General features: G+C 36.2%; 1 protein-coding gene across 5 annotated transcripts in view; it reads left to right on the top strand.

Annotated features, from left to right (window-relative positions):
* Positions 1-24,920, top strand: part of CADPS2 (calcium dependent secretion activator 2) — a 572,316-nt gene that overhangs the window by 496,041 nt on the left and 51,355 nt on the right. For 4 of the 5 annotated variants that reach the window (XM_058426274.1, XM_058426269.1, XM_058426272.1 and 1 more), the window contains 3 exons: positions 3,889-4,044; positions 5,443-5,590; positions 13,171-13,245. In XM_058426274.1, coding sequence (XP_058282257.1) covers positions 3,889-4,044; positions 5,443-5,590; positions 13,171-13,245 — 379 coding nt within the window. The other variant, XM_058426275.1, reaches the window with a different exon arrangement.

Here is a 24,920-nt window from a genome sequence, read left to right as displayed (position 1 = left end):
TAGTTGGTACGTCTTGGTATTTTTAAATAGTCTTTATATCATCAAAAACCACATTTATTAACTTCACATCATGATGAGCTTGCCTATTGCAGAATCAGCAACTAAGAACCACTGAAGTGAACAGGAATGGGCTTTTAAATTGATCAGTTCTGAATTTAGATCTTAGCTTATTAATTGTAAATCCTTCTTAGCCTGAGTTTTTTCCCTCAACTCTAAAACAATTATGACACCTAATTGAAAGATGTTTTTGTGATGATTAAAAAAAAACTGTATTGAGGCATATCCTAGGCTCTCAGTAAATTATTAGTACTATTAGCATATCCTAGACACCCAGTAAATGATAATTACTACTACTCTACATTGTTGTTTTTGTTATTATTACTATCATCAGGCATCATCATTGTAATTTATGATGGTATAGTTTTTAAAACTATGAGCCTCACAGCGATCAGAACCAAGTAATAGTAGTAGTTTACAAATGGGAAAACTTGGGCAGTTACCTGCTTTGCCCAAGATCTCATATGAAATCAACTAGAAAGAATAATCATGAGAGGAAGAAAAATAGCTTCCATTTATTGAGAATTTACTATGTCTCCAGTACAGTGCCAAGTTATTTATCTCATTTAATCTTTATAACAACCTCATATCATTATCCCCATTTTACAGTTAAGGAAACTAAGTCATAAAGAAACTAAGAAACAAAACTTAACCCAATATCTCACAGCAAATAAGTGACAGAGGCAAAATTTGAACCCAGGTTTGTTTGACTACAAATTCCTCACTCCTATCATTAATTTGTTCTGCTGCCATAGAACGTTGTGTTTAAGAACTTGCTACTTTTCTACCTATCCCACCACCAACTGCAAATCCACACCCAGCCAGGTATGCACACAATCAAGAAAAGAAATAGGAAAAGACCAAGAAAGAGAATAACTTGCAAAGTAACTTGGCAGTATTTCTCCAAGTTTAACATCATAACTACATTCATAATACTAGGATATTATGTTACATGTGAATTTTTTTTCTTACAGGCAAATGCTTTTGGTCATTACAGTGTGTAAAGTGGTGTCTGTGTGTGCTCAGAAAATTACCTACAAACTATAATGAACCTTTCTAAGTGTATGATTTTTTGTTCTTTTTTACATTGTTTTATAATTTAACTCCTTTTCTTCCTAATTTCTCATCTATTTAACACTTGATTTTAGCCAAGAACACTATCATGGGCATTATCCTGTGAAATTTATTTTTTTGTTAGTACTCTTTTATTAACTTTGGGATTTGTACGAACTCTGAATCCCTTATTGAGGACCCTTTTTTAAAGTATGTTAATTTCAGGACAGGAATAATGACAAATTGGGGCTTTGTAAGTAAAGTGATTGTGCTTTCACCATTCTGGGGAAATTTAAAAATGTGTTTTACAAGTTGATCACCGTTATCTTTACCTACCAAGGTTATCAACATTAGGTTCTTCGTCAGAGTGTCCAGAATTACTCATAATGTTATGATGTTATTGCCATTTGTTTTTTGAAGTTTGAAACATTGATAAAAAGAAACATTTATATTTAACATAAAGAATTAAAAATACAACTACTGATTAAATAAGAAGAATATAAAAGTAACCATGGTTTTGAAGATACATCCCTGCCTACTAATGCATAAATCATGCAAGGATTGCTCATCGACATTATCTATCTGTATAAAATCTTTATTGTGTTTTTTTTTTCTCTAGAAATGAATGCCAGTAAGTTAAGTTTCCTGCTGGCATTTTTAGGAAATTATCTCAGAGTCCACTACTCACATTCGAATTCTTTAATCTGTTAATAATACCTTTAGGAATAGGTCACTGATTAGAAATAATTTTAAAATGAAAAAGCTCTGAATAAATTGCAGGTTATATGTACCAACTCCAGAGAAAGACTACTCACATTTTTTTAATATATCTATCTAATTATAACAAACACTTGTTATCTTAATTACATTCCCAATTAAACACATTTATTGTCAAGAATCTTACCATAGAATCAAACAGAAGAAAGATATAACCATATTCTCTATAAAGATTGTCATATATTATTAGAAAATCTATTTTTAGTAGAATTCTGCCTCTACCATTAGAGATTTTGTTTTTATGATGTTTTTCCTTGTCATTGTGTTGTTAAAGAATATATACATTTCAAATAGTTACACTTCTCCAAAGTAAAAAGATTATAAGAAGCAGATTTGCTTCTTTGCCAGTTGTATTCAGTTATTCTTAAAACTCAGTTCCTCTAATCTATCAAGCTGTACACTGTGGATGTGAAGGGAGATTTTGTTTGGTCTTTTTTTCTCTTAATTGTATGATATATATGGCAAAAGGAGAAATAAAAGTAGTGTTTTTTTCAACACTTTCACTGTAGTATCAGCATGGTGTTGTCTGGTTCTCTTATTTAATGGTTCTCTTATTTAATATTCAGTGCATTTGAGGCACTGAATATTAAGGTGAAGAGATTTGAGTAAAGTGCTACAGGAGTGTTTACTGCTTTGCTGTGATTGGTCCCTAGAGAACTTAAATCTGAGGGCATTTTGGCTAGACAAGGAGATCAGGAGGAATTACTGGCAGAATGAGAAGAGAAAAGCAATGTAGGTTTGTGATAGAGCTTTGACGCTGAGGCCAGGGTGGAGGGCAGAAATAAGCTTTTCATTAGTCAAGAGCAAGAGGTAACTATTTTTCTAAGCTAGCTCATTAAGATATATTTAGCGAAACAATGTGGTGCTTTAAACAATTTATTTTTTTTTTAATTTTACCCTAAGTTCTGGGATACAAGCGCAGAATGTGCAGGTTTGTTACATAGGTATTTTCCCCTGCGCTGTTGTAATAAATGAGTTTATTTCTTTAATTTTCTTTTGTAAACTAGAAATACAAATTTTAAGTTAGTATATGTGAAGCAATTGTGGGAAAGCTGAGAACAAATGAATCATACAGCAGGTTTTTTTTGCTTTTGCTTTTATGCTTTTTATGGTTAAATTTCAATGTTTTAATGTAGGAATATTTTACTTTCAAAACACATGTTTCTGTATTAGCCTATGTACCTGCATAATGGAAAGTAATAGCATAACCATTTGCCAAAAATTATATGTACTCTTCTATAAGTTACCTTCATACATGAGGTGATAGCACAGTCCTGTAGAGTAATTTTACCATAGTAGTGAATGCTTAGCAAATGTTGGCTCCACAGTTAGATATAAGGACCTGAAATGCATTGTTTTTCTCATCTTCAGAGCACCCTGAATGTCATTTCTCTGTCAGACAATACCTTGCACAAAGTTGGGTTTTAATAAGCCAGAAAAAGCAAAAAATGAAAATAAAAGATTGCTTCCCTACCTAGCCCATTTTATTTCCAGTTCCTGTCTCACCTTTACCTGTAATTGAGAAATTCAAGGACCCTATATTCTACACACGTGTAGATAGACAGAAACCACCATGGTGACAGAGGCACATATGCATGAATAACGGCAAAGGTACTGGTTGCTAACGTAAGGATTTTCTTGCATAAAACATAATTTTGGGGATTTGCAAGAATCTTTATCCTAGAGATTGGTAAAGAACAGTTACAATGTTTGTTCTTATGTACACAATATAATTTCCTTATAAAGTATACATATCCATTTTACCTCTTTGTATGAAACCCTACCACCATATTTATTTCTATTTTGTTCTCCTTCCCTGCCTTATTAAGAATTGTAGAGGAACAATTAGAAGGCTGAACAAATAAAATATTGGATCATTAGAGACTTTATATGGCATTTTTTTCGCTGATGGCAATTGATACAGAAAAGAAAAAACAATGTATTAATGGTATACCTGATTAACGGGGAGTTCATGATGTTCATTTTTCCTTTTTCTTCTAGCAATGGCTCAGCAACATCAGAAGACCTTTTTTGGAAGCTTGATGCACTACAAATGTTTGTCTTTGATCTGCACTGGCCAGAACAGGAATTTGCCCACCACTTAGAGCAAAGACTTAAACTAATGGCCAGTGATATGCTAGAGGCCTGTGTCAAAAGGTAGACATGTATTTTCAAATTGCTGCTTAATGTGCCAGCACCCAAAAATATCACTTTTTATCAAGTACCTAATGTATTATTGTCATAGCAAAGGTTTCATTATGCACCACTATTCCAACATTTAATGAGTATTAGGTTATCTTGATTAAATTCTGGGGACCCATGTAATTGATGAAATTGGCTGGATACTTTTTTTCAAGTCTCCCAACTATTGCCTTAATCAGTAACATCTATACCATATTAATGGTTTCTTTAGGGCTTATTGTTATCTCTCTGGGAATACTATGCTTTAAATTCCCAAGGTAATATCTCCTGAGACATATGAAAAAGGTCTGTTATGTTCTGTATGCGTTATGTACTGTGTCTGTGTGCTGTGTAATGGCATGGTAAACTCAAAATAGGATCAGCACCAGCAGTTGTTCTGGGATTACTAACTATTTTCTGGTATTTTCTGTCCACATCAGATGAGTTCCAACTATCTGATTTCTTTCTTTATAACTTAACTGGAAATAAGTTATGAGGCTTCATATTCTTCCAAATGTGCTTTCATTTTATAATAGTTTTACAAAATCAGCTTTGCATCCTAATTGGTCAAGCATTTTTTTTTCCATTGTCCTTGTTCATTATATATGCAAGGACAATATGGAGCCACATATTAGAAAAGTGTTCAAACACTGGTTAGACCAATTGGATATTTCTGAAATCTTGAAACCAAGAAAAAAATCTGTCTTTAGAATAATGTTCAGTGGCCCCTTAAGGCAAGGCCCTGGATTAGGTAGTTTAATGTTTTTTAAAAATCATCTTTGATTTTGATGTCTCGATTCTGTGGATTTTCATAGGATACTTCAGCAAAACCAATTCAAAATTGCCCATGATGCAGTTTCTTTCAAAAACCTGCCTGCAATTTTAGGTTTTTGAAAGAGAATGTAAGTGACATAAAAGAATTACACATTGTCTGTTGTACATTGATTACCATGTTTTAGGGTTTTCTAGATTTGTGCTTATTTTTTCTAATTTGGTAAGCCCTCACATAGAGGATATATTCTGCTTAAATGCATACAAGTGTGTGATTTTTCTACTTGTAAATTCAGACAATTAAGTGAAATTATGAGTTTTTTTCCATTAAATGTGGTACTCCAGATATAACAAAAAGCTTCATTTGGGCGATACTGCTAAGTGACTGCATGAAGCTAGGCTTAATATAAAAATATCACAATGTGATCTTTCATTGAGACACTTGAAAAGCATCCCACCCCTTAGCTCCCAAGCACTGGCACACTGCTTGCTCCTTATTTGCATGTTTTAAATTAGCATATTGTAGTGTCGATTTCACTTTTTACAAAACAGATGAGCTGTATAGCAGAATTTCTTACTCTGAATTCATGTTTTAAAAACTAGAACAAGAACTGCATTTGAACTCAAGCTACAAAAGGCAAGCAAAACAACTGACTTGCGCATTCCAGCTTCCGTTTGCACTATGTTTAATGTGTTAGTCGACGCCAAAAAGCAAAGCACCAAACTCTGTGCCCTGGATGGAGGACAAGAGGTATGTAGAATGTGCCACATGGGGAAAGGCAGCACAGGGTGCCTTGGCATGGGAAATGCTCTTTCCACAAGGCATTCTCTTGATTGGATTGAAAAGACCAAGTTCTCTAGCACCAAACTTTTGATCTTTTCTTTACTATAATAACAGAATGCCCTTTATCCTTCACTCATGTCAGTTTCTCCTTTTTGATATAAATACGGTCTAAAATTGCATAAGTGGCCATGAATTTTAGATATAGCTTTTAACAGCTTTAGTGTTGTGTCATTTACATAAACCTTGCTTTTTACAAGCAAATGAGAAAGCTGGAAAGCTACCTGTTTTGTTTATACAAATCTAGAGTATCCAGAGTTTGCATCTATAAAAGTAAGACACACAAAAAAGTATGAAATAGTTTATTTAGACAGTAGCTTGCATTTTTAAAACTTTAGGTTGAAATAGACTTAAAAATCTAGGCCTAGTTCTTATCAATAAATATCCTATTCTTTCTATTTGATTTATATTTTGTTTGGTTTTATATTTAGAAGTACAATTTTATTTTACCCCATGATTTTTTGTTGAGAGTGGTGATTGGGTGAAAATTGATTTATTTTTCTTCAATTATCTGTTTAAGTTGATTTTGTTGCCTTTTTTCCCATTGTAATTACTTTTTCTTCATTTCTTTATTCTTCCCTTCTGTTCTCTTTCATCATCTTTTTTTTCCCCCCATGGCATGATCCAGTTTGGTAGTCAATGGGTAAGTCTCATTTTTTTTTCTAAAAGCACATTTCATTTGAGTTATTATTTTTGTAAACGTATATTTTTTATTTTCATCTTTTCAAATTAAAATTATATAAATTTATTTTCAGATTTTTGGCTTCTGTGTTCGCAAATATAAGGCTAACAGCTTACAATAGCATAGCAATAGCCCAAAGATTCATTAAAACACTAAATACTTATACCTTAAATAATGACGAGGGGAATGTTTCTCTCCTGTTAGTCTGCAGAATTTATAAACTACTCTTAGAATTTTAAAGATAAAATTATTTAAAACCAAATTAATTCACCTTCTTTTAAATTGAAATCTGAATAACTATAGGAGCAGAGTGATTATTAACATTTTTCAAGCATTTATCTACAGTATACTTTTAATACCAAAAAAATTTCAAGTTTGGAGCTTTAGATGACATATAGCCCCTAAAAACTTGAACCAGGAGGCCACACCCAAAGTCACTTCATACAGATGAACCCAATGGTGGATTTCAGTGAGGTACAAGCCCACCAGTGATACAGTCTTTCCTCCCACTCAAGGCCTAGGATGTGACCATCATCAGACGTAAGGAAGAGGCAGGCCTGTGTCATGAGACTTCTGCCCTCCTCCACAACAGGTCGTCCTAAAATACTACCCCAGAATCCCTGAGGTACAAGGTTAGAAAACCTTTATGCATAAAGGATTGACTAGTGTATACTTTTTTTTTTCGTGAGTCAGAATGTCTTTGTGTCCTATAGGTAAGTTACATCTTACAAGTCTTACAGTTGACAATTGGGAATCAAACTCAGGGTGACTCTTCCTGAGCTGACAATTCTCATCTGAGCAGAAGGGCTTAGTTAACTGTGAAAATAGATGGGAAGGCCTACTACTTGTGAATTCTATACCTATTGCCCCAGATATAGACATTAGCTATTTGGCCATAATTTATATTTACGCATGAATATGCAATTTTATTCTTTGAGCAATTCAGCAGAAAAAAAATGTATTTATATTACCATAGCATACAACCTTACAAATATATCAAGTAACTGATATGTGTTATGGAATGTTCAGTAATTACCATTCTCTGATCACTTACAACATGATTTATTATATCTAATTATCTGAATAAGTAGGCAGCTAGCTTAGATACCAATGGGTCCTATTTACCTCCTCATGTTTTTTTAATACCCAGATGTAAGCCTTTGATTGTCTGCCTGAGAATATTATCTTAAGTTTCCTCATAAACTCATTCTTTTCTCATCTGGTTTGTGGAATCATCTTCCATTAATACTGGGTTTATCCATTTATTCTTATTTTAACATACACTGCAGTACCTGGCATGCAGTAGGCACTTTAGTAAACGTTTGCTGAGTGGATGAACAGATTTGTTGTCACTGTTTTAAAAATCCTCCCCTGTAAGAAACAACTTGCTGTAGTACTTAAAAGGAAAAACAGGGACACACAAATGATGAACATTGTTACATTGTCAAATGATTCTTTACATTAATAGGTTAGTGGTTTTGAAGAGTAATCTACTACTGTTCATTATGTGTGCACCTGTACATTCACACCAGAGACAATTAGTTCCCCACAACTTTCACACAATTAACATAGTTCAAAATGTGCAGGTGTAAAACCCATTAGCAACCCTGAAAAAGTAGTAAACAAGAATTTCATTGCAAAACAATTTTCTACTTTGCTTTTTGTCTCCAGTAAATATACCCACATAATTGCGTAGGCCTTCCCTCTCTATATATGCTGAGATAAGTTTTGGAATTGTTGAAAATTAGTATATACATTACATATACAGGTGAGCCAGTGGACCTCATTTATAAAAAGCAACAAAGTTGTTGAAAAAAACTAGATCATTAGACAATTTGGAACCATGTAAAAATATATACTACATAGTTAAACATAGCAACAATGTTTTTTCTAAATTATAAAGAAGTTACCTCTCCAAAATCTCTAGTAAATGTGTTATATTGTCATCGCTGGGATAAAACTTGCCCAACTCCTTCCCCACAATGCATTCCCTTCTGTGCTTCTAAATTATGATCCTGTTTTTCTTACATGCTACATGATGATGCAAACATGTTCCACTGAGGCCCAGAATAGGGTTTAGTGGAGTGATTAGTGGGTGAATGATCTGCTCATGTGACAGCTGTGTGAAATGAGTCAGCAGTCTCAGGCCAGTCCCTCAGGGACAGATGTCGAGATCACAAAGCCACCTCAGTGTTTAGAATCTTCATTATCCATAACTGCACAAAAGCAGATGACTACCTGGGCTGTAGGCATTCATCAGCCCTCACAACCACTTCATTCCATGGTCCCATTAGTTGAGGATGAAGGTGAAAACACATTAATATGGCAATTCAGGGGAGCAAGGTTCCCTACTTGGGCCAAATTTGTTCTCAGTTAAATTAAAATGCATCCATTTCTGGAACTAACAATCCAGTACCTTTAAAATATTATATACCCCAAGACAAGGTCCAAAATCTTTTAAGAAAGCTGGAATTCACTGGCATCTGATTAGTCTTCATTTCGTGAGTGTGTTTGTGTAACAGCAGTCAGGAGAAGTGGTGCTGTTCACCTGACTGTAGAGAGGCCAGGATTTCGGACTGTGTCTGACCTATGATTTCCCTGGGCTTCGTGAAGTAAGGATTCCTGAATGGTTGTCTTAATGTAAGTTCAGAATCACCTGCTGGGAAAGCAGGCACAGTTTGCCTTTGAGGGCAGATGTGGGGAAACTTAGCTTAAGAATGAATTGAAATCTAACAAAGCCCTAGAATCTAAGATTATCAATCCAACTTGAAGTATTCGAAGAATTTTATTTTCTTCTTTTAAATTTCAACTTTTATTGTAGATATGGGGGTACATGTGTAGTTTTGTTACATGTGGGTATTGAGCATAGTACTCAATAGATCGTTTTTCCATCCACATCTTCCTCCCCCCACCTCTAGTAGTCCACAGTGTCTGTTGTTCCCATGTTTATGTCCGTATGTTCTCAGTGTTTAGCTCTCACTTATAAGTGAGAACATGCAGTATCTAATTTTCTGTTCCTGTGTTAATTTACTTAGGACTATAGCCTCCAGCTGCATCCATGTGGCTGCAAAGGACATGATTTTTTACTTTTTTATGGCTATGTAGTATTCCATGGTGTATAGGTACCATATTTTCTTTATCTGGTCTGCCATTGATGGACACCTAGGTTGATTTCATGTCTTTGCTACTGTGAATAGCATGGCAATGAACATACAATTTCAAGTGGTTTTCATTTTCGTTTTTGTTTTCGTTTGTTTGGTATAGTGATCTGTGTTCCTTTGGATATGTACCCAGTAATGGGTACATCTGTCTTAAGTTCTTTGAGAAATCTTCAAACTGCTTTCCAAAGTGGCTGAATTAATTTACATTCCCACCAACAGTGTATAAGCATTACCTTTTCTCAGTATTTTTTCTTTTTTTGTCTCCTTCTGTCGCCCATGCTGAAGTGCAGTGGCATATTCATAGCTCACTGCAACCTCAAACTCAGGCTCAGGCGATCCTCCCACCTTAACTTCCTAAAGTGCTGGGATTACAGACATGAGCCACCATGCCCAGCCTCTGATAAAAATTTTATAGGTTTTTATTGTTGCAAACAAAAATGTACCAAAAATGTTGTCTGTTATACTAAATGGGAAAAAAACTATCAATTTTAACTTAAAAATGTCTATGCAGATAAACTGTTTTTACCTGTGATCTCTTTTTACATGTTCATGTTTGTCTTTGAAAGTTATCTGAAAATTTCTAGAAAGCTGCCTTTATGAACTAGTTTAAGCACACCACTGATCTTAGAATGTTTTAACCAGCCACTGAATGCTCCTGTACCCACCCCAGATGAACACACAATAACCACAGTTATTTTGGCAGTTTTTGACTCGCCTTATTTTAAATGTGTACACACACAAATATTACTTTCACAGATAATCATTAATTACATTTATTGACATATTTCAATTTCTGGTTTCATCCTTGTTCCTTAATTCTACAACTTCCTTTTATGTTAATTTGTCATTTTCCTGAAATACATTATTTAATAAATTTTTTAGCAAAGGTTAAAAAACAACACAGAAAAAGAAAAAGAAAGTTATCTGGGTCCCCTAATGAATGAACTTTTTATAGCTAACTTTGTATTACCTATGTATGGCATATATGGGTTATTGTCTGCAGAATATATATGTAAAATGGGAATTCTCGAGCCATCTTTTCTCTCACACTCATGTGCCTGTACCACCTCCGCCAACTGCACAGCCAGAGCAGATTCTGAAAGTTCCCAGCAGTTGTAATATTAGGGTAAGTCATATCTAACCAGATACATTTACAATAGCAGAATCCCATATTATACAAATCTAAAAACCTCGCACTATTTGGATTCACCTCTTGGGTATTAAATTTAAGATGTGTACTTCTTTCTGTATTCCTTTGTTTTTAACATTGTATGTGTTTGTTTTTGTTCATTCATTCTCATATTCTCTCCCTCCCTCCCCATCTCTTCCTCTTTTTCTCTTTCTCTCTACTTATGGCTAGATCAGGTATCAAAGCAAGCAACAATCTACAGGTGTGTATTATAGGAGAATTTAATGGTTCCTAGTGTCCATTGACTTTCACTGCTTTTCAAGAAAATGGGTATCAATGACCTCTTTTGTGGCTCATCACTTGATTTTAAGATTTGCCAGAATCAATTTGACCCAAAAGTTTAACATGTAGTAGCTCTGTATTTTATATACGATAGTTTTCTGATGACATTTGATCACTTTGAATTCCAAAAATGAAAGTTATGTAAACAGAAAAACATTGGAGATAAGGCATATTTAGGAACCTGCTTGGAAGTCTGGGTGCCTCAATGCCTGCATGCTTTGGAGCACTTTCCATGTAAGAGGGAAGTGAGATGCTTGAAGCCCAATTCCTGTATCTCTTTCCTCTTCTACCCCAAAGAAGTATATCATGTGGCATTTAATTTCCTCTTGCTGCATACACTGATCTAGAGCAAGGAGGACATGAAACAAGAGTGGCAGAGCGAGAGAGCCAGGCAGAGCTCATTTGCATAAGCTTCTCCATCACACAGTCAGCTGCACAGCTTTCAGCCAGGAGCTGGGGGGCCTTTTTTTGTAAGTGTGTCTGTGGAGGGATTACCCTACCCATCAGCCCGTGCACTGGAATTGTTCAGCTGGTCTCAGATATGTTCATGTGTGGGCCTGCCTGGCCCAGAAAATTATTAATAATTTAGACTGGATCAGAACTTTAACTGCCAGCCAGCTTTTTCAGGCTCTTTTTCTTCTACCTATTTTTCTGTCTTCTCTCCCCTTTTCTCTCCCCTTTTCCTTCTCTTCAAGCTATCTCAAAAGCAAAAATATCAGCACTACTGGAATGGAAATCCACTCTCTGTGTTTCAATTCCATTTATCCTCTGGCGAGCACAAATTTGGGAATCGATAAAGGCTTTAAGTGAGACAGACACGCTTTGGTGGGTACAATATGTGCCCAGAAAATTCCACATTCACATCAATGTGGTTAATTTTAGATCACTCATCATTATGCACTCATATTCACACCCACACACCCACACCCACTCAGACTCACACAGAAAAAGAAAATAATTCAGACACTCCAAAATTATCCTTCCTTTCTTTATTATTTATGCAGGTTGATGATAACCACTTGTAACTGTTGGAACCCTTGGGGAGAGGGGTGGAGTGTCATTCCTGAGTATTCCAAAGCAGACCTAAGTTGATGTTTTCTTCTGTGTGGAAACTTTGAGACATGTTTTCAGCACAAAAAAAAAAAAAAAATAGCTTTCAAAAACTTACATCTTAAGAAACCATTCAACCAGCAGTGAAGTTGGTCTAATGTTTATATTGACCTGAGTACTTTTACTCTATGCATTTTGTTAGCTGTTCCAAGAAGCCTTGAACCATCAAGATAGGGTTAGTCTTTACAAGTCACATTTTCTGTGAAGTGGCTATTGGGGACAATCAGTTGTCAGATAAATGCTTCTAAAGGAAGAATTACTGTTTAAATGGATGTGCCTTCATAAGCCTTGGAAGCCAAAGCTTCTGCTAATTTAAGAATGGAGCCCTCTAGTATTCTCTAAAGAAAGAAAGAAAAAAAGTCTTTCAGATTGATTTTAAATACATCTTTTTTTGGTATTTATTTAAAGGCATCTTTTTCATGAAGAAGCGGTAATAAAACTATGGGGAGTGAGTGATGTTTCATTATACCTTTTATGTCCTATTAATTTGTTACCATCTATTCACCTTTGTTGATGAAATTCTAATTTTGCCCTTGCTCGAGCATATTGTAAGAATTGTATAAACTGCTGCTCCCTATGCTGACAAAAAGGTCCTTTTAGAGTGAACAATTGGGAGCTCATTTTATTTCTAGAGCACATTTAAAATAACTTATGAATGAGAGTTGTCAGACATGAAATGCAGTATTAATTAAATCTTTTTCTAGTCTTTTTGCTTCTCCAGCTAAACCAACCCTTTAGAAAAATACATGGCCACCTTAATTATAGAGGAGAAGACAAAAAGTATCCTTCACATTCCTCTGCCTGAATAAGAATAAGAACTCAATTCATCTAAATAATAACCCCATTAGCTGCTTAACTCAACAGTGCACATGGGAAAATTTTCAAACCACAATGTAAAAAGTGTTGACTGGGTGGATCATTTTCAAGGTTTTGTTCTTTTAATGTTCAAAATGATCATTTTAAATAAATCTGATAGGTCATAACTAGTAGATTTAGAGCATTTATGACTGATGACAAAAGTTTTGTGTCCATGTCAACTAATGAGTTTTTATCTTTTAATATCTAGCAACAGTACCATTCAAAAATAGATGATCTGATCGACAACAGTGTAAAAGAAATCATTTCACTGTTAGTTTCAAAGGTAATGTATTATTTATTCACCTTTTTAAATCAAAGTGAAAATTTTCAACAGAGAATTTTTTAATGTTTTTAAATATCTAATTGAGAAAAAAGGTAGTTTAAAAGAATTTTCAGAAAAGTTAGGAGCAAAAAAAGGTTAGGAACACTATGTCAACAGCTTTTGATTTTTTTGTATATAATAAATTTTGGCTTTTCCTACAATTGTTGTCATTTTAAAACTAACTCTTCTTCCAGTAAAACCTTATTATGTCACATTCATGTTCTCATGCTATTTATTTTAACTTCATAGCAGCTTTGAGTAGTCATCAGTCCTTGAATTTAGCCCATCTGTGGTGACGACGGCACTAAGGCTCTAGATCTGTTCTCAGAGACAGACAGAGAAAGCTGCAGGGTGACATCTGAGGTCCTCCACACCCAGGAGTTTCCCAGGATTTCCAATTTGATGCTCAAAATACCTTTGATAAAAGCTATGATCTTTCACTGTATAAGTAGAGATGAAGCAGTGGGCGCATCATTTAGTGATTAGATGATTTAGATTCCCACTAAGGTGTAACAGACGGTCATGGGTAGCATTTGAGATCGGGGGCTGATAAGGAAAGGAAGAGAGAACATGAGAGCACCAGGAGTTTAAGAGGATGAACAGAGAGAATGGTCATGTTCCTAGAGGCACTTTCCTATGAGCAGATATATCCCATGCTCTCACAAGGCTTCATCAAAAAGCCCCAAATCAGGCTTCTTCATAAAACAACTGGAAGGATGACAAGAAGCAAAGGTAAAACCGCCCCCAATTTAATAAACAGACAAAAGACATCCTGTTTAGAAGAGAAAAAAACAGAGATGCCCCATGAACATGAAAAATGTTAATCCTCATTAATAATTTAAGGAATGCAAAGTAAGCTACAATAATATACTATTTTCTCTAGCAAATTAGCATACATGTTTTTAAAGTAACATTCAGTTTCAGGTGAGGCAAGACACTCACCTTTCCTATATAGGGGAGTATAAATCGTTACAGCCTTTCTGGAAAATAGTTTGGAAATACATCAAGTACATTAATACCTTTTCACCTTTTTCTATTTTATCATACTGCTTAGATGCACAAAATATATATTATTGATACTTGCCACCTTATGTCTTACCAATATTTGGAAACAACCTTAATTTCTAATGAGGGAAAAGGTAAAGCAAATTATGGGACATCTGCATTAAAAAATGATACTTTCAAAGACTATTAATGATAAATGAGGAGTTTCATAATACAGTATTAAGTGAAAATAGCTGAATATTTAAAAGTGTAAAATATGATCTGAATTTGCATCTTATAGGAAAAAGACTGTTAGGATAAACAGCAGAATGTTAACAGAGCTTTTCTCTGGGTAATGGGAGTATAGTTCATTTTTTATTTCATCTGCAATTTTTTTTGTATTTTTCAAATTATCTAGTGGCATGTCTTAGAGTGGAAAACAACCGCAAAGAAAAACGATGTTAGAATCACACCACCTCACCAGCTTATTTTTGTTCTCTTGATTTTTACCACTGCACCAAATACCTACGGATACAGATACCTCACACATTCACCAACAAGTGGATAGATAGAGAAAAAAATAATAGGAAAACCATGGGGGGAAGGGGTGAACCACTGGGGAGAATCAAGCTCTTTGAGGAAGAGCAGTGAGATTTCCACCCTCTGAGGAGCCCAGCACAGCAGCTTGCATCACCACACAGTCAACCCACTACAGTGAAATAAAGTTAACTTTGCACCTTCTTCTCTGTGAGGCCTTCAGGGAAATTTTATCCAGATATAACCAACCCGTGAACACAGTCCTCATGCGGAAGTTGCCTTTTGTGAGAAGTTTGCTTTATCGGTATCATTCAATTACATGTTAGCTATAGATGATATAAGGTTTATCAGGCAGCAAGGAAAAAGTCCAGCAAGTTTTGCTCTGGGGGTGGGAAGGAAGAGTACAGAGAATGCAGATGGGGCTGCATGTCATCTCTGCATCCATTTCTGGCAAAGCAAGACACTTAAATGTTTCTATATCAAATACATCTGGTTAATTTTAAAAATAGTGTATTTGAGCTAAGTAAGGAAAAGATATTCTAAAATAACCAGTAGCTACTAGCCACATGTGGTTGTGGAGTACTTGAAATGTGGCTAGTGAAGCTGAGAAATTAAATTTTTAATTTAATTTTGATTAAAAGAGCCTTGTGTAATACTGGATATTATATTTAGAAAACAGCACTAGATTATAGTTTTCCTCTATGCCTAATTTCTCCTGCTGTCAAATTGTAGTTATCTTTGATTCTTTGGTTGAAAAGTATAAAATAAGTTTACTTGATAGGTTGAACCAAACATCTCAAGCTTCTATAAGAGATGACAGTAATTGATGTTTTTTAAAAAGATGATGCAAATTGATCTCCATAATTATATTTTTAAAATCATTTTATTGCAATATTAACAGACAAAAAAATTTGTACGTGCTTAATATATACAAGATGAGTTTGTAGGTAAGTATACAGCCATATAAGTATATAATCATAAAACCATCACCTCAAACTGTACCATAAACATATCCATCACCTCCCAAAGTTTCCTCCAGCCCTCTCAAATAATTGTTTCTGTGTGTGTGATAACAGTCACATAAGATCAATCCTCTTAGCAAATAGTATTGTTTTCTATAGGCACTATGCTGTACAGTAGCTCTCTAGGACTTATTCATCATGCAGAACTGTGACAGCTTTTGACAAATACCTCCCCATTTCTCCCTCCCCTCAGCCCCTGAGAAACCAACTTTCTACCCTCTGCTTCTATTATTTTGACTATTTTAAATTCCTCATATAATTGGTACTATGTAATATTTAATCTTCTGTGTCTGACTTATTTTGCAGAGCATAATATATTCCAGGTTCATCTGTTTGTCTCAAGTGGCAGGATTTCCTTCTTCTTTTGAGGCTGAATAATATTTCACTGTATGCACATAACTCATTTTCTTTATCCATTCACCTGTCTCGTGAATATTAAACTTGCTTCCAAGTCTTGCCTATTGAGAAGAATGCTGCAAAGAAATGAGAGTGCAGATATCTGTTCAATATACTAATTTCAATTCCTTTGGCTATATACCCATTAGTGGGATTGCTAAATCATATGGTAGTTCTATTTTTCGTGTTTTGAGGACTCTACACACTATTTCCCATAGTGGCTACACCAATTTACATATCCACCAACAGTGGGCATTTTTGCCACATTCTCACCAATATCTGTTATCTTTTGGGTTGTTGATAATAGCCATCCAAACAGATGTGAGCTAATGTCTCACTGTGATTTTGATTTGCATTTCTCCAAAGATTAGTGATGTTAAGCTCCTTTTCATATAGCTGTTGGCCGTTTATACGTGTTTATTAGAGACATAGTGCTTTGCTCATTTTTTTTAATTTTTAACTTTTTTTTGCTATTGAGTTTTAGATGTCAATTCCTTATCAGGCAAATAGTTCGTAAGCATTTCCTCCCATTTTGTAGGTTGCCTTTTCATTATGTTGATTGTTTCCCTTGCTGTGCAAAAGCTGTTTTACTTGATATAATCTCATTTTTAAAAAAAATTTGTTGCCTGTGCTTTCTGTATCATAGCCAAGAAATCATTGCTACGGCCAATGTCAAGAAACTTTTTCCCTATGTTTTATTCTAGAAGTTTTATGGTTTGAGGTCTTAAGTTATTTAATACATTTTTACTTGATAGTGTTTGGTTGATGGTTTTGTTGATCCATTTGTTTACTTTGTAAGATAAGGGTCAAATTTTATTCTTTTGTATATGTACATCCACTTTTCCCAGCACTATTTATTGAAGAAACCATCCTTTTCTCTTGACACTCTTGTCAAAGATCAGTTGACCGTATGTGTGTGGGTTTGTTTCTGAGCTCTCTGTTTTGTTCTATTGGCCTATACATCTGCTTTTATGCCAGTAACATTGTTTACATTAAAAAGTTTACTTAAAAAAGTTAACATTGTTTACTTTTTTGATTATTTTAGCTTTGTAATGGATTTTGAAATTAGGAAATGTGGTGCTTCCAGTTTATTCTTTTGCTTGAAATTGTTTTGATTATTTGAAGCTTTTTGTGGCTCCAGATGAATTTTAGGATTGCATTTTCTATTACTTTAAAAAAATGCCATTGGGATTTTGATAGAGATTGCGTTAAATGTGTAGATCACTTTAAGTAGTATGGACATTTTGACTATAATAATTATTGTAATTCATGAACATGGGATTTTTTATTTATTTGTTGTCTGCTTTAATTTCTTCAGTGTTTTATACTTTTCATTGTACACATTTTTTGCCTTCTTGGTTAAGTATATTTCTAAGTACTGCATTATTTTTGATGCTATTATAGATGGGATTGTTTTCTTAACTTCCTTTCCAAATAATTCATTGTTAGTATACAGATATATGAATGACTTTTTAAAATTATACTTTAACTTCTGGGATACATGTGCAGAACATGCACTTTTGTTACATAGGTATACACCTGACATGGTGGTTTGTTGCACCCATCAACCCGTCACCTACATTAGGTATCTCTCCTAATGTTATCTCTCCCCTATCCCCACAGCCCCCGACAGGCCCCAGTATATGATATTCCCCTCCCTGTGTCCATGTGTTCTCGTTGTTCAATTCCCATTTACGAGTGAGAACATGCGGTGTTTGGTTTTCTGATCTTGTGATAGTTTGTATGTGTTTTTTTTCTGCAACTTTACTGAATTTGTTTATTCTAACAGTTCTTTTTTGTAGAGTATTTAGGGTTTTCTACATATTAAGATCATGTAATCTGCAAACAGAGATAATTTTACTTGTTCTTTCCTGATTTGCATGCCTTATATTTCTTTTCTTTTTCTTCTTATCTATTTTATTTTATTTTATTTTATTGTCTACTTACCTTGGCTAGGACTTCCAGTACTATGTTGAATAGAAGTGGTAAGAGTGGGCATCCTTGTCTTATGCTGTATCTTAGAGAGACACTTAGTTTTTCACCACTGAATATGATGTCAACTGTGAGCTTTCCATATATAGCCTTTATTATGTTGAGATAATTTCATTCTATTCCTAATATTTTGAATGTTTTTATCATGAAACATTACTTAGTTTTGTCAAGTGTTTTTCTGCATCTATGGAGATGATCTTGTGATTTTTATCCTTCATTCTATTAATGTGGTGTATCATAACAACTGACTTGCTTATATTCAAGCATCCTTGGATCCTGGGGATCCATCTCATTTGGTGATGGTGTATGACTTTTTAATACGCTATTGAATTCAGTTTGCTGGTATTTTGTTGAAGATTTTTGTATCCATGTTTCTCTGGGCTTATCGTTTTCTTTTCTGGCAGTATCTTTTGTCTGGCTTTGGTATCAGAGTGATGCTGGCCTCATAGAATAAGTTTGGAAGTGTTCCCTCTTCTGGGTTTTTTGTTTTGTTTTGTTTTGTTTTTTGGTAGCATTTAAAGAGAATTGGCATTAATTCTCCTTTAAATGTTTGGTGGAATTCACTTCTTTAAATGTTTGTTGGAATTCACTTTTGAAGCCATTTCTTTGTTGGGAGGTTTTTGAATACAGATTGAGTCTCCTTACTTGTTATCGGTCAGCTTTATTTTATTCTTTTGATGGTGTCATGTTTCCCTGATTCTTCATGATCCCTGTAGCCTTACGTTGGTATCTGCACCTTTGGAAAAACAGTGACCTCTTCCACTATTTACAGATTGACTTCAGCAGGAAAAGCCCTGCATCACTCACCCCAGCTAGAAATTTTGTGTGGGCCAGCTGTTAGGGCCTGTGGGCAGGCGTGATGCCAGGGTCCACAGGCAGGATAGATTGTGGTTTTATTTCATTAAGAAAAACTAAAACATCTTATAAGGCAATGATTCTTAATTGTTAGCACACATACACAAAAAATTACCTGAGAGCTGTTAAAATGCAGATTTCCATACCCCAATTTCCAATGATACTGAGTCTTAAGTTTGGGAAGAGGGAAAGGAATGTGCATGTTTAACCAGCCACCATGGTTATTTTACAATAGGGAACCATGAGCCAGACTTTGAGAAACACTGCTGTGGTGAATCTTCATCCAGACTGGCCTGTAAACCTTTAAACTTAGGATATATTTTACAAAAATAGCCTATAAGACAGTTTGTTCACACTTGTTTTTACCAAGGAAGAAATGACTTTTTTAAAAGAGTTATGAAGTACCTACTGTGAAACTGCCACTGTAACTGTACATATGTGACTTTATTTAAGCCTTATAAAACCTATGAAATTAACATAGAATAAAGTACTTTGCATAAAATCATATATTGTGACTCTGCCCCTAATGAAATGGGCAGTCTTATCCTCAATCACTGATAGGAACATAATTCTCAAAGTCGTTTATTAAACTGATGAGCGTCAAACACCTAATTAACTAGTGAGAATCAGGATTCAAACCTCTGAGCTTCAGATCCTTAATCCAATGCACTTAACTGATTCTACATCTCTGGGAAATCTGTAAAGAGCAACCAGCCCATAAAAATTAAAATATGCGGTTTCTACATTAACTATTACTACACTGTCAAATTCTAAGAGTCATGTCATAGACATTTTTATATCATAATAATTAACTCAACATAAAGTAGATGAAAATAACAGTGAATTTCTCATATTCCAAATATTTCTTCCCATATTTTAATTGTGCATATTGATAAATGTATTTGCTACATCTGGATAAATAATAAACTGCACCTTCTTCTTTTTATCTCTCCTCTTCAAGCCTACCTTTAGATCTTCTTCTTACCTCACATGTTTTCACAAATAACATGAGAATGAGCCCAAGTTCTCAATCACACACAGTGCTCAACAGTATGTGTCCCTCCCTACTATATACACATTTTATGTGCCTAGAAAAAGTCTTGGCCTTCCCTCTGTGTGTCCTTCTCTCTCCACTGGCAACTAAATGCTGTTACTTCTTGGGCCACCATCATTGGTCCTCTATTGAACTTTTTCTACAAATTTCTGTGACTTTTCCACTTCCAGCTTTAACTCTATGCTTGTGATTCCCAGCTCTGTATGTGAAAGGCAGTGCAGAATCGCAATTAAAAGCCCAACTTCCGACCTGGGTTCAAATTTCAACTCCTCCACTAGCTGTCTGATCTTAGTCAAGTTACTTAAACAAGCTTTCTATGGCTCAGTTTCCTCTCCTATAAAGTAGGAGTAACATAATAGTAGCATTTATTAGTGAATTGTAAGTAAGTTAATACAGATAGAGTCTTAGAACAGTGGCCAACACATTGTTAAGTATTAGTTGATATTGTTATTATTGTTCCTCTCATTTTTATCACCTAAAACCCCATATTTCCAGTTGCTTTCTGTACATCTCTACAAGGTCAATGTCTAAAAATACCCACATCACCTCCACCCCACCCCAGGTGCCTCTTGTTTTGCATTTGCTGTCTCCATTGGCAGTACTGATCACCCCATTATAAAATCTTGTCATCCTAGGGTCCCTGTCTTTATAGAATCTGCTCAAGCACATCACACAAGAGGACATCAGGGCCTTGAGTCAATCTCCTAAACACTCCCTTTTCTGCCTCATTCCATTCTCACTGGCACTACTATAGTCTTCAGGGCCTCATCATTTCCCCATTTAAATTCTTGCCTCACTGATCTCTACCATGGTCTCCCACTTCACCCTTGATATGGTTTGGCTGTGTTCCCACCCAAAATCGCATCTTGAATTATAATCCCTATAATCCCCATGTGTCAAGGGTGGGAGCAGGTGGAGGTAATTGGATCATGGAGGTAGTTTCCCCCATGTTATCCTCATGATAGTGAGTGAGTCTCACAAGATCTGATGGTTTTATAAGCATCTGGCATTTCCCCTGCTTGCACTCACTCCATCCTGCCACCCTGTGAAGAAGATGCCTGCTTTTCCTTTGCCTTCCACCATGATTGTAAGTTTCCTGAGGCCTCCCTAGCAATGCAGAACTATGAGTCAATTAAACCTCTTGCCTTTATAAATTACCAAGTCTCAGGTGTTTCTTCATAGCAGTGTGTGAACTGCTATGAAGCCCTGAAGACTAATACAGCCCTGAAGCCAGAGTATCTTTCCAAAATACAGATTTGACCATTTATTGCTAATGCTTCGTATGTTGTAGGCATTCCTTACTCCCTGTGCCATCATTTCCTAAATTGTGTCTCAGGATACCTTGTACTTGAGTTTTGTTGATGTCCCATGAGATGAGGTTGCTGACCCATTTGGGGAACACTGTATTCCTTGTAGTTCAGGATGATGCAGTGTTTGAGAGTGCAATGTTCCTACACTTAACCTGTCCTGGGGCACTTTATTCCAGAATTCCTAATAATATCTTGCAGGAATTAATATTCCTTAGAATATAGTTTGTGAAAGGTTGACCCACAAGAAAAACGTTTTAGCATTACCTACAAGTCCCTTCACAGTATAATTGCTCTTGTCCCTATAACACTCTCCCCCACATCTTAAACTCTAGCTATTCCAAAGTTCTATTGGTTTCATAGTTTTTCCAGACCCTTGTGCCTTTTCACATTCTGCCCCCTATTTGAAGAGCCCTTTTTTGCTTTCTTCTTATAATTCAACTAGAAAAGTCTTGGTTTGCTCTCCTTTCTAGAAGACATCTTACCTCTTCCTAAGCAAATTTAGCCCTCTCCTTACCCCGTGCCCTCTGTGTCCACTTTCTCTGCCATTTCTTCATGGTTATGTGTGTGTCTCTGAATCTACTTTATCTATTATTCTTTGTACACTGATTGTCATATAATCCAGTAGATGAAAGTAAATCTGGAAAATGCTAAAGAAATGTGCTCTGGCATCAATACTCCAGTTCTTGTCTCTAACCTAGAACATGAAATATAAAGTACTTTGCATAAAATTATATACTGTGACTCTGCCCCTAATAAAAAAGGGCAATATTCATTTTTTAAAAACGATTGAAATTCGCAGCCATGAGGCAATGTAGAGTTTCAGGATGCAGCTTTGTGCCAGAAAGCATGCTCAATGCCAGGGATACAGTGCTAAGCAGAACAACAGGGCCCCTGCCCTCAGGGAGTTTGCTAACCCTTGGAGGAGACACACTAGCAAACATAAAATGCAACCCATACAAATGTGTCATGTAGGATAAACTGTGATCGAGTAACTCGTTTAGTCAGGGAGGACAGGAAAAGATTTCCCAAGCAAGTGAAGCTTGAGCTGAGTTCCTAAGAATGAAAGAGTTAACCAGGAGAAGAGAGATGAAAGGACCATTTAAGTAAGAGAAACTGCAGAAACCAGGGCCTGGAGCAAGACGCTGCAGAAGTGAGCAGAAACTTGTAGGAAGTACTAAGGAGCTTAAAGTCTTTATCCCAAGAGCAATAGGAAGTCACTGAAAGGTTGGAGAGTGTGGGTAGGGAATTAATCAGATTTGCATTATAAGAAGATTCATCTGACTGCCTGTAGCAAACAGATTGGAGAGGGGATAGTCTAGAAGCTGTTATTTGGTTTCTGGGAACTAATCCAAAGACATTTCAGATGTACAATGAAAAGGGAAATAGTAAGGAGTACTCTTAAGTTTATGGCCTGAATGTTAGTATCATTCCCAGATGCAGGCTGTCCTGGAAGAGAAACAGATTTGGAGAGAAAGACCATGATGTCAGTATTGGACATGTTGAGCTTGAGCTGCCTTTGAGACACCTGAGGGAGGAGATGTCAAGGAAGATATTAGCTATTTGGGTCTGGAGCTCAGAGGAGGGATATGGGGTCAAAGTATTGATGTGATTATAAGATTTCAACAATTGAAAACAATACTGTATCAGCAGCCACCGTTCTCAGGCCAAGGTGCTGTAACTGGAACACCTATGGAAAAGAGAGAAAGTAACCTTAAAAGAAAGGGGAAGGCCGGGCTCGGTGGCTCACGCCTGTAATCCCAGCACTTTGGGAGGCCGAGGCGGGTGGATCACGAGGTCAGGAGATAGAGACCATCCTGGCTAACACGGTGAAATCCCGTCTCTACTAAAAATACAAAACATTAGCCGGGCGTGGTGGCGGGCACCTGCAGTCCCAGCTACCGGGAGGCTGAGGCAGGAGAATGGTGTGAACCCAGGAGGCGGAGCTTGCAAACAAAAATTATTCTAGCCAGAAAGACTTCAATAATTTTTACCAAGGGAAAAAAAAATAGGAGCATTAAATCTTACCAAGGAAAGGGTACAAGAAATGTCGTATTTATTTCCACTTTATACTAAAATTAAACCAACCGAAGTGTGGGATCATCAGAAAAGTTGGATTCTAGTCGCATTTTCTTATGTTACCAGCTGGGTCTCCTCACATGACTTATTTTCCTCATCAAAAAAAGTGGGTATTGGGTTTTTTAAAAACTGACAGCCTTTTCTCAGTCTAGAACAAAAGTCCTACACACATATCTGCATGGAGCCTGCTGGTGGCCTGCATCTGTTGTCTCCAGGCTCTAGAAACTCATAGCACACGGAATGCTGGACGTTGGAAGAGTCCTGAGGTCATCTACTAGGGACTTTTCAAATATTTTTATAGTTTTAAGATATATTTTTATATGCTTTAAAAATGTTTATAAAATATATTAATGTCTCAAATATATATTAGCACTGCAAAATGTAACACCAATCAAAGCATTGATGTCAGTCTGATTAAGAAGGGAAAGGAGGCCTGGGGCCCTACCTGGGTGGCCTCATCTTTCAAGGCAGTACTAGTCACCAGTCCAGTCTCCCTGGTCACAGATGAGGAAACAGAGGCCCAAGGCCACACAATGGATGTCAGCAGAGCCAGGATTTGGCCCCTGTGGTCCCTAAGCCTGTGATCTCTCCACAACACCATGCAGAACTCAGCAAGACCAGAGAGGGAAAGAGTGGTAGCTTCACCCTCCAGTCCTCTTGTGTCCCATTTATATCTGGGTTGTACCAGCCAGCCTGTGGGTCCCTCCATGCATACATTCTGTGAGACCAGCTTGTGGAGTCCAGCTAGAGTAACCAGGTGGGGCACCTCTAAGTCAGGTAGATGAAAATGGGATACATTCTATATAGCAATGAAAATGCCAAGGCTGGGTGCAGTGGCTCACGCCTGTAATCCCAGTACGTTGGGAGGCCGAGGTAGGCAGATCACTTGAGGTCAGGAGTTCGAGAGCAGCCTGGCCAACATGGCAAAACCCTGTGAGATAACTCAATTATTCAGGTGGGCCCAATGTAATCACAAGGTATTTAAAAGGGGAAGGAGGTGGCAAAAGAAAAGAGTCAGAGAAAAAGATGAGATGGCAAAATCAGGGTTAGAGAGATGCTATGTTGCCAGTTTGAAGATGGAGGATGGAGACTGTGAACCATGAAATGCAGGCAAGAAGCTAGAAAAGTCAAGAAAACAAATTCTCCCCTAGAGCCTCCAGAAAAGAACTCAAACCTATTGACACTTTAATTTTAGCCCAGTGAAGCCTTTGTTAGACTTCTGAACTACAGAACTATACCATAATAAACTTTTGTTGTTTTAAGCAAAAAAAAAAAAAAAATTATCTGGGCATGGTTGTGCACGCCTATAATCTTAGCTACTCGGGAAGCTGAGGCACAAGAATCACTTGAACCCAGGAGGCAGAGATTGCAGTGAACTGAGATCACGCCGTTGTACTCCAGCCTGGGTGA

Source organism: Hylobates moloch, unplaced genomic scaffold, assembly GCF_009828535.3.
Source record: "Hylobates moloch isolate HMO894 unplaced genomic scaffold, HMol_V3 SCAFFOLD_1, whole genome shotgun sequence".
Taxonomy (NCBI): Eukaryota; Metazoa; Chordata; class Mammalia; order Primates; family Hylobatidae; genus Hylobates; species Hylobates moloch.
This window is presented reverse-complemented; position numbering and strand designations above follow the sequence as displayed.